The 11688-nt window shown below is 36.5% G+C and overlaps 1 protein-coding gene across 1 annotated transcript; it reads left to right on the plus strand.

Annotated features, from left to right (window-relative positions):
• The first annotated feature begins 7667 nt into the window (after positions 1-7667).
• LOC111891111 (fe(2+) transport protein 1) lies at positions 7668-9079 on the plus strand. Its single transcript, XM_023887195.3, has 3 exons — positions 7668-8321; positions 8418-8567; positions 8647-9079. Exons 1-3 carry the CDS (start codon positions 7731-7733, stop codon positions 8950-8952), a joined length of 1047 nt encoding a protein of 348 aa, XP_023742963.1. The 5' UTR covers positions 7668-7730; the 3' UTR covers positions 8953-9079.
• The last annotated feature ends 2609 nt before the right edge of the window (positions 9080-11688 follow it).

Raw genomic sequence — 11688 nt, forward strand, 5'->3', positions numbered from 1 at the left:
ATCCGAACACACCCAAAGTCGAGCACACACATGTTCTAACATCCCCGAACTTTCAATTCACACTATCCTACATTCAAGCAGGCACATGTGTCACAATTCCTTTCCTGATGGGGATACGAGCTCATCCCAATTTCGCACTTGCTTCTGTCTTGGGTACTAGAACGGTTCAACCCACTTCGATTCGACTAAGTCTCCACAGCATACGAGAAATGGAAGGATTTCCGATCCTTCCTACCTTCCAATGATCGATCTGATGGCAACCGATGCTTACTAATGCTAGTGATCCATTACTAGCTGAACTTAAAAGACCATACGACAGATGCTCCAACCAATGCCTTAGCAAAAGTCACTTCCCTTAGCGTTTCCAACAGCCACTCCAAGGACTACTAGTAAAACCACCGAATCCTGACGATGTCGAATAACCATCCTACGGACCCTGACCGCTGACCTTCACACAATGCCCCTAAACCGATCTTGACCCTATCCCAAGATAACACTGACCACACCCAACCAACTAAAGGGAAATGACCTTTCACTAACCACTTAGTACTTCACGGTATGCAAATGACATATAACAATAGCTGAAGGTATAACTCAGACATGATCAGAGAAATAAACCAGAGATACACTTACCCAACCGATGCAAAATCACAACCACAAAATACAGATAGAACCGAAAAGAGCGAAAGATACATACCCACAACATCATCTGAAGAAACCTCATATCCCCCTTCCTTCCGAAGCCTGCATGAAACCGGAGCTGTCCCAACCGCTGAGCGGGGGCAATTCGCCCTGACATGACTCGGCTGATGACATCAATGGCATAACTCTACTTCTAATGTGCATTATTGGCGTTTATGACCCTTCCATCCACACCTGCCGCACTTAGACTTGCTACACACATCCTCCCGTGTTTCTCATCCCTCGAGCAACCACTCGACCCCTTAGGTCTCTAACACCGCCTACGGCAACATCCAACTACCCAAATTAGCGAGCTAGACTAGAAGTCCGCTTCTTCTTCCTCAGCTGACTATCTAAACGAATCTCCTGCTCCCGGGTCACCCCGACCACCTCATCAACCCCCCGAATAGCTGAGGACCGCCTCTTAATACCGACGACCACTCTATCGGTGACACACCCATTGGTGTCGGGTAACTCCTTGCGGAGGGACTACGAAACCTCTACGGCAATCCAATTATGTAGTTGACTCTGCTGAAGGCTTGGTGCACAACTCACCTCCGATCCCAAAGGACAATGGTTAACAATAGGACCCTCCTCCCTAAAGGATCCCAGGGTTCCACAAGCTTCACGCTCCAGATGAGCCCTCACCTGCCCTACTAAAATATCGGTCCGGAAGGTCTCGAGATGACTATTCAATACCTCTAAAATCCCCTCCTTGGCTGAATCAAATATCATAGGAGTCTGCTCTAAAATACTGCGGGTAATCTCCAACGAGATGAACTCCCTCATCTGCTTACTGATCGGCTCAGTACCCGAACCTAAGCCAGAAACCGTACCAGAACCATAACCTGAACCACCTCCCTGAGTGCTCATCACCAAACTGAAATACAACATGCCAACAATCAAAACATATCCAAGAATCCACCTCCCATAAGCTTCTTAGATTCTCCAAGACTCTCACCGATTCGAGTATGGATCATGTGCTTTTAGTAGTACGAGCCTAATAATACCTTCCACACATATCCATACTTTCCTCAGCAATCCTACCAAATCCTCTAAGTCACTTCGTCAAACTGATGCACCCAAAACTCACTAACCGTACTACTAACTCACTGCAGCATATCCTAGGTTCCTAAACCCACCCAGTCCTCAACTGCTGAAGGATTCCCATTAGTGTCAACTAGCTACCTCATGAATATAGCCACATGCAATAGAGATCAGATACTCATTCGAGTAAAACACTCAATCTCAAAACAGTTGGACTCAAACGAGAGTTGTGCAATAGGGCCAAGTCCATCACTCTGAGATTATCTCACACGTGCCACATGTGACTTACATATTCACTTAGTAGCTAGCTCACATTGCTAAGAATCCCACAAAGCACAAAGAAAGCAACATTCAGACAATGGAAAATCTAATCAACATACTCCAATAAAACCATTTTATCCTCTAATCAGGAATCTGCACTAGCATGCAATTCGAAGGCTCACACAATCAAGCATAACCTAAACAGGCCATCCTACCACTGGTTGATCAGTTCTACTATGCAAATCTACAAGATCATATAAGCATACAAAGGCATCTCTCCTAGATCCTTAGCTCTAATCTAGCATGCGAATCACATAATCTTATCATATCACATAACACACATGTATTGGTATTTTGGGAACCACTTACTTGAGCTCGGTTGATTGCATGCATCACACCCCTTTCTTTGCTTAGAAATTCTTTTGTAATTAAATGTTTATTTTATAAAATTTTTATCAATCCCTCAGTTTGAGTTCAGGCACACCCGAGAGTATGCCCGAATCCTTCAAACCAAGGCTCTGATACCAACTTGTAACATCCCAAAAATCCAAGGTAAAAATTTCATTTTTAATATAACTAAAACACATTTGTAACTTTGTTCACTCATTGAAAAGCATTTCAAATAAAACATTTATCAAGTTCATTCCCAGAAATCACATATTATGGAAAACGCGGGTGTATGAGTTACGATCGTTCTGAGCTCCTTTATTTGAAAATTGGAGGTTACCTGAAACCAAAATTGAAAACCGTAAGCACGAAACTTAGTGAGTTCACCAAATACCACATACCATACATATCAACTGATCCGTACATGCCATAGATAACTGTGAGCCATACATATCATTCATATATCATAATCAATAAAGCTGCTATGTGCCGCACATAGTCTTGCTATTATGCCACGGGTCGCCTCGTGGTCTTTCTTGTCAAGTCGGAGGCCACCCCATGGGTCTTACAGACAAGTGCCAAGAGCCAACTCCTGGTTTTCCATGCAAGCATCACAAAGGCAACTAGCATACATAGTACTCTACATAGCTAATCAACATACAGTGTGCCAGGAGCCACCTCCTGGTCTATCATACATAATGCATATGGCTAACCCCTAGTCTTCCTATAATACATAATACCATATAGTGTGCCAGGAGCCGCCTCCTGGTCTTTCATACATAATTCCTAGGGCTAACCCCCGGGTATTCCTACCATACATAAACCAAATGGGCCGGAATTGGTGCCTTCGACCCATACAAACAGTGAGAAGACTCACCTCGAATGGTAGATAAATCCCATAATTGTTGCAAATCGACTTCCACGAACTGAATCAAACAACCAAACATTCTTTAATAATTAACCATGGCAAAACCACCAAGTACTAATCCCATAAATGGTCCAACTAACCTAGCCCACAATTGGCCCAAGCCTATTGGGCCCAAACATGGTCCAACTCCATTGGGCCCACTAAGGCCCAATTCACCATCCAAGTCCTATTAGGGCAGGCCCAGCAAGGCAAGCCCAACCAGAAGTCCATTACTCTAAAATCCTTAGTCCATTATGATCCCAAACTAAAGGATAAGTCCAAGAACAAGATAGCCAACATTCAAAGAGCCCAAAACTTGCACAGGAGATGCTTACATCGTGAGCACCTTATGCACATGTCGTGAGGTCATGATTTCTTCCCAAAAACTTCCTCGAACATGTTCTCACGTCGTGAGGTCTTATTCCTCATTTCATGAGACCAAATCTGACCAAAAATGAGGATTAAGCTCCGAATCCATTAAGCCTTAACATTGAGCAGTCTAGAGTGTCTTCCTTGACCCCAAAGACCATAAAAATCGAAGCTTTTCTGATAAGATTTTGATTTTTTTTTTATTTTCTTTGATTTCTTTTCACAATTAAAATTACTTTAAGATTGCAACCAAATGTTACATTATTTATATAGTTACCTACTAATTTTCTTTAATAAAAACACATAAAAATGTATTTTATGAAAATACCAATACCGTTACTATATATTTTTCCAAAATTCGGAGGCTCCTTAAAATCGAAGGCCCTGTACGACCGCACCACTCGCACACCCTCTGAGGCCGCCACTGATCCTAAGGTAGGTGGGTAGTATGATTCACTCTCCACACCAAAATTTTGTCACATCACTCTCCACATAACACCATTCTTTTTATGGAAATACACACCACACAAGGGAACCATTTTAATTTCCAAGTCATTTTTTCTCTCATTTTTAATTTTTTCAATAATTACAAAAATATATAATATAATTTTATAAAATGCTCCATCATTTAAATAAGATATATAATTTATATATAGATTAAAGGCTTAAAGCACAAAGCGGTTTATGAAGATTACAAGGCTCAGTCGAGTATTGTTCATCGACTCAGGCTTAAACATCGGTTTGCCGTCTCAATCCTCCAATCACCTTTGTTTCTTGCTTTATACTCGATTCGCTTTCGTTTCCTCATATGCCTTCCTCTACGTTTAGGCCTCCCCATATACGAATTTAGGTTCGGGAGGAGACGGAGTGGGAAACAAGAAGCAGCAGCAACATATGTCGGCGATGCTCGTGGTGGTGGTGCGACGACATGGGCTACCAGTGAAGCAACCACTCTACTCGTCGTGCACCATCGTTCTTCTCTACTTTTATGTTTAAATAAAAACATAACATTTAAACTAAAATTGAAAACATTACAAGATTACAAAAAGAAAATACGATAAACTTATATCATACTGATCCTAACAATTTAAATTTTGCCCTTAATTTTTTTTGCGAGTCTTCCCTTTCAATGCTTGCAATACTTCAAGATCTTCGGGTGCCAAACCTACGGTGTTTGTCCTAAGAATTGTCATGTCATTTATGAGTGATTCTCGCTCTTATTGCTCCCGCTCAACCTTTTCTTGTTCTCATAGTATTTTCAAGTGTTCACATCAAAAAAACATTTTTTTTTCTCTTTTTGTAATATTATGTGTTCTTAGAATTTTGCTTCAACTTCCATCATATGTTTCGCTTCCTTTGCATGGTATTCTCGGCGACCTTTTGATGTTTAGTAGGTTAATATAACTCTAGAATTAAACAATTGTGCTCGGGTGTGGGTGTTGATGGAAAGGTGTTTTTGGTGTTGTTATATTTTTGATTGAATAGATTTTCAAATGTATAAAATAAAGAGAAAAAAATTGTGTAAATACAAACGGTCTCATGACCGTTTCCCATTTTATTTCGTTGAGCCGCATCGAGTAGTCCACGAGAAACAACCGAGTCGTTTGTATGTAGTGGTGTTTGAGTGTTGCTCCACACCATTGAAGTTAGCAAGGTCAGCCTTTCAATGCGATGTCTCCATAGTCCATACATAACAGCTGTTACAATACTGAACAAAATAATAATTAGTGGGTGTTGTTATGTGATAGCAACGTGGAAATCGAGCAGATGCCACACATGGAATAGAGAAACTAGTATAGGACAAGAAGAGTTAGCCACATGTCGTCGTTTTGTCTAAATACCCAAAAAAGACCGATCTTCACCAAATCATTGTACATCCCGATCTCTTCATCCATTTTCAAACACCATACAATCCTTTTAATTAATAAATCTGATTTTAATTAATATAATTATTTAGTCATTAAATAAATACTTTATATATACTTTATAATTCTATATTATAAGACCATCTACTATACTCTCCACGACAACGGTGGTGGAGAGCTTCCAAATCAGTCATTTGAGCAACCATAAACCACCCCACCACCACTTGAATACTCTTCACTGAGATCGAAGAGAGAAACATGAAAAGACTAAGAGAGAAGAGGAATACGATTGGGCGTTGCCCTTCATCCTCCCCACCATGAAAACGGGTGACCATGAACAACCGGGCTGGTGTGCATGCCCGTTTTCCATTGTCAGGTAGACCACGACCGGGTTCGTCGATGGTATATCGGTTGACCTAAAGGAAACATTTTTCTTTTCCTCACATTCACTTTAAACTCTCATGACTTTTCAATTTTTTTTAATAATATTATAAATTTGTTAAATAATATTAAATAAATACAAAAAAAAAACATTACCTAAATATAAAATTATAATTGTTTAGAAAATCCATTTGATTTATAATCATAAAATATATTCGATTATATTTTATAATTGAATTCATTTTATAATGAAATTTTGTATCATGAAAATATATATAAGAGAACTTTGTATATTATGTAGCTTTAATGGATTTATGATATTGGGATTTAACAAAAACTTATTCAATAAATGTTTATTTTTTTGGATAAAAAGTTACGATACTATTGAAGAATATAATTATTGAACAATAAAATTTTTGGATAACATAATTTAGTTATTTTATCTACTTAATATGTTATTTAACAAAATGAAAATAATAACAAATAAAGAGGAGTTTATTTAAAATGTTTTCGTCACATTATGGTGATAATAATGTCTCATCCTTTATAAATAGGAATTGTTGTGAAATATTCTAAAAAAGAACTTTTTTACACCTATCTTTATAGTTTATAGGATGTCAAATGTATACTTTTGATGAGATCGTCTTTGTTGGCAAATGTTCGGTTAAGTTTTAGATTTTAGAAAATGGTTTCTAAACAAAATTTTAATGGTTCAAACAAGGTTTTTATTAAAACAAAATTATGCATCTGGGCATCTTGAATTGAACATGTCTAAGATTGACAAAGTTGGACTGAATTTGATTAATATCTGATTCTTTTGGACGAGCTGGCCAAACTCGTCTTGGTTGGAGGTTGAGTCCGAGTAACTTGCCATTTATTTGGTTGAATTGGTTGACTTTTACAACCACCTAACTTATTCAATTTTAAGTGTTAATCTTATAATAGATGTATCTTTTATCATATGTTCAATCTAATGATAATATTTAAAATAAACTTTTTAGCTTAATAAGAAATTATTATTTAATAGATATCAATAATGATTTAGTTATTTTTAACAACTTATATTTCTTTCTATTATAACTAATAACCTTGTATATGTATAACTCCAAGTTTCAATCTTATATTTCTGATATAGTTCAACGTAATGATAATATTTAAAATCATTTTTAGATTTATTATAAAATTATTATTTATTTATAAATAACAATGATTTAATTCTTTTTAATTATATATATATATATATATATATATATATATATTATAAGTTATTATTTGATTGTCAATAAGAATGATTTAGTTATTTTTAATTTACATTTTTTTTCTATTTTAACCAGGTAATTTCATACATGCTCAATTCGCCTAATATTATCATACAGATAAATCAAATATCCTTCTATCTTTTTCTTTCTATTATAAAATTAATTACATTTGAGGACACTTGTTATAATTTTAAATGGATCGGAAGATAATTAAAAAAATAAAATAAAATAAAAAGTTATTTAATTTCTCTGTCATACAACGTAACTTAAGTTAAAATTACTTTTTACTTGAGTTAAAATTAATTTTTATTTTGACAAAAGTACATTAGCTAGAGTGCCATGAACAATGCACCAATAAGTTGACCCAATAACACCCCAAAGTCGTATCTCATCAAAATATTCTCTATTATTCCCTGTTAGGGTCGATACAAACACATGATGTCACAAATGTTTGTATATATTATGTAGACACCGAACTATATGTTTCTATATATATCTATATACAGCAACCTCATAAGTCATAAGCTTCACTCATACTTATCCCAAACAGTTGACTAGATATCTTGAATAACCATGGCTTCCACTTCCAAAATGGTCTCAACTGTCATCATCTTCATGGTATTTCTATGCACCAAAGCCTTGTCACAATGTGAAGAGGAAACCAATAACCCTTGTAATAATAAATCCAAGGCTTTGCCCTTGAAGATCATTGGCATCGCTGCAATCCTTGTCACTAGCATCATCGGAGTATGTCTACCTCTGATCACTCGTTCCATCCCTGCCCTTAGCCCAGATCGTAGCCTTTTTGTTATTGTTAAAGCTTTTGCTTCGGGCATCATTTTGGCCACCGGATTTATGCATGTCTTGCCGGATTCTTTTGACATGTTAAGGTCTACTTGCTTGTCTAATAACCCATGGCATAAGTTTCCGTTTACAGGCTTTCTTGCTATGTTATCTGCCATTTTCACACTCATGGTCGATTCCATGGCTACAAGCATGTATACCACCAAGAACAACGCAATATCAGCTGAAGGTGGTGAGTCGGTCACTGGAGACCACGAGATGGCCGTGGCAGGTGGTGGTGTGACGCATTTACATGGACACCATCATGGCCCAAAGAGCCCAATAGGAGAACAACTTCTTCGTTATCGTGTGGTCGCCATGGTGAGTTTTAAATAAAAACCGGGAATACCATACTTGTCTTATTGTATTATATTCTTTAACAATCTAATGAAATCATCGTTTTTTATGTAACTTTAGGTACTGGAACTTGGAATAGTTGTTCACTCGATAGTGATTGGACTTGGAGTTGGGGCCTCAAATGACGTATGCACAATTAAGCCACTGGTGGCAGCTCTTTGTTTCCATCAAATGTTTGAAGGCATGGGACTTGGTGGTTGCATTCTTCAGGTATATTATTTGTTCATCATGTAATAAAATTTGTATCTTTTATTAAACAAGATATCTATAACTTCATAAATGATAACAGGCGGAGTACAAGCCGTTAAAGAAAGCATTAATGGTTTTCTTCTTTTCGATAACGACTCCATTTGGTATTGCTCTTGGGATCGGGTTGGCAAAGACTTACAAAGAGAATAGCCCGAGCGCCCTGATAACTGTGGGATTACTCAATGCTTCGTCTGCTGGACTACTTATCTACATGGCGTTGGTCGATCTTCTTGCCGCTGATTTCATGGGTCCGAAGCTACAAGGAAGCATTAAGCTTCAAATCAAATCTTTCGCCGCCGTCTTGCTTGGCGCCGGAGGGATGTCTCTTATGGCTAAATGGGCTTAAAGCCCATATATCATTTTAACTGATTGTGAAATAGAAATAAGTCTGATCACTTTGCCAATGTCCTGATTCTCCTAATTATGTCTTTTGTAATTGTTGACGATCAACCTAGAATATATATTCAAGTAAATATTGTTGAGTCCTCTCTTATATAAAAATACAATCATAATAAGAGAAAAGATTTTCATGACAAAACAAAAGTATCTGTCCCTATTACGGAATGACGACAAATCTCCCTCGAAAGTCAATAATTGACGAATAGCAACAGATGGATTTATCTTTATCTAGTCTGTCACAATATATGCAAGATTTTACACATATTAAATGGTATGTAGTAGAGTTATTCAATAAAATGACTATAAAGACTGCTTGTTAGCGGACTCATGTATATATTGTCAGGGGCGAAGCCAGGATCTAAGAATAACGGGGCTGATGGTCTAACATCCTTATAATATATTAAACTATAGTGTTATATCCCAATAAAAATATAGTCTAAAATTTTATAAAAGACATTAAATTTATGGTTTTTTTTATTATGATTGCCTTATGATTATAAAAATCCAAATTACCAATCATAATAATATAATAATTAAATATTACAAAAACCGTTAAGAATACAATTAAATTTAAAATATATCTTATCTTATTAATAAAAACTTAAAAGAAAGCACCGTAACACAAAGCTTTTATGATCTTTCACGTCATATTATTTTAAGCTTATTAAAACACAAGGGGCTTAATGGGCTTTTCTCACAACCTATAAGGACTTGTTATATAATTTATAATTACATTGGTACATTTACACTTCAATTAAAATGGTTGGAGGGGGCGCTGCATCCGGCAGCCCCCCTACTAACTCCGCCCTTGTATATTGTCCACTATGGCCCTGTTTGTTTACCTCTTAATTGAAAAATTAAGAGGTAACCTCTTAAAAATTCAGATATAACTTGTTTGATGGCCTCTTATTTTTTGTCTCTTAATTTTTTAAAAGCCTCTTATTATTTCAGATAGGGAGGAGAGTCTGAAAAGAAATAAGGGACGCTTCTTCCTTTTTTACCCATGGCTCTGCTCCTACTCTTTCTCACGATTTCCCTCCCTCCCCTCTCCAACAAAACGTCGTTCTTGCCCCTTTGCCCTAATATGCTTCCATTCTATTCCTGTGAGACCCTCCTCCGACATCCACCATATGCCATCACCAGCGACGGCTCTGCAGACCTTCTCCCTTCCACTGTTGGTCGGACCTGCAACCCTCTACCATCGTCGACGCCTCCGTCTCTGCCATCGAGTCTGCCAGCCCCGCCGCCAACGACGCCATCCACTTCCGTGAAATCTCATCGAGATTTCCCTTAAAAATCATGAAAAGTTGGTTCTTGCCCTGAATTGGGTTGCAACAGCTCCTTCTAAATTGATTTCATCAACGACTCCTTCCATTTTACAGCGTAATAATCTCTCAAATTTTGATCTCTACCATTGTTTGTTTAATCATATCGTGAAATTGACTCTCAGATTTGTTTATTATAATTGTTGTTGTGATCATTATTGGTGGTGTGATTTATGACTTTGAAATGTATGATGCACAGGAGACGCTCCCGAACCTACTACTTTGCAATTATTTCAATTACAATTTGTATAACCAAGCAGAGAAGCTGAGATCAAAGGCACCAACACATTTTGAAGCACATTCAAATCAGTAGCTGTTGAAGTTAAACTTTTACTGTTTATTGAATCATTAGTTCATGTGATTTTTTTACTGTTATTTGGCTATTGTATGATACTTATGTTTCCATGATTGAAAGAATATGATATTTATGTTTCTATGGATTAAAAGAAGTGAATTTGGAAGAATTTAAGTTTAATTTGGTTGTATGATGTTTATGTTTCTATGGATTGAAAGAAGTGAATTTGGAAGAATTTATGTTTAATTGGGTTGTATGATGTTTATGTTTCTATGGATTGAAAGAAGTGAATTTAGAAGAATTTATGTTTAATTTGGTTATTTATGATTATTTGTAACTTTTATCAATTATGCATTTATAATTTAGCACAACACAATACTATAGAAAGGGTAAAATGGTCATTTTTATCATTCAGATTACAATTCATTTGTTGCAACCAAACAGGATGTTAAAAATTCAAATCTTAAAAATTCAGACCCTTTTAGAAATTCAGATCTTAAAAGTTCAGATCCTACCAAACAACCCCTATGTATTAGTTTGTATTTAGCCCCAGTTTCACGGTCAGAAAAGACCGATTTGTTTATGCTTTGTTTTATAAATCAGAATAATTGTTTAAAAAAAACAGTTGTGGAATTTGTTCCCAAAATAAAATATGATAAGAATTTATCAAAACGTTTCTCAAAGAGAATGTATTTTCATTATATAACGAAATCTCGGGATGCCATGTTCCGATATAGACCAAAAGCATAAACAATATAAAATAGACCTTACAATAGTTATTTATAACTACTGATCTATAATCCAAAATCTCTCGTCAAGTCCACCAACTTACACCCTCGTGTCATTACCTGTAATGCAAAGAAAACTGAATGGGTCAGGCTTGGGAGCTTGGTGAGCATATATGGTTTTCAACCCACAATAATACATTTATTATATTCAATTATCAAACAATCAACCCAATTACCCATCCCCCATTATCTCCATTTATCTTAAGGATCTACCCTAAGAATCATTTATCCTTCATTCTTAAAGATTGACCTGAGGTATAGGCACGAAGTCACAT

This window comes from Lactuca sativa, chromosome 3 (assembly GCF_002870075.4).
Source record: "Lactuca sativa cultivar Salinas chromosome 3, Lsat_Salinas_v11, whole genome shotgun sequence".
Taxonomy (NCBI): domain Eukaryota; kingdom Viridiplantae; phylum Streptophyta; class Magnoliopsida; order Asterales; family Asteraceae; genus Lactuca; species Lactuca sativa.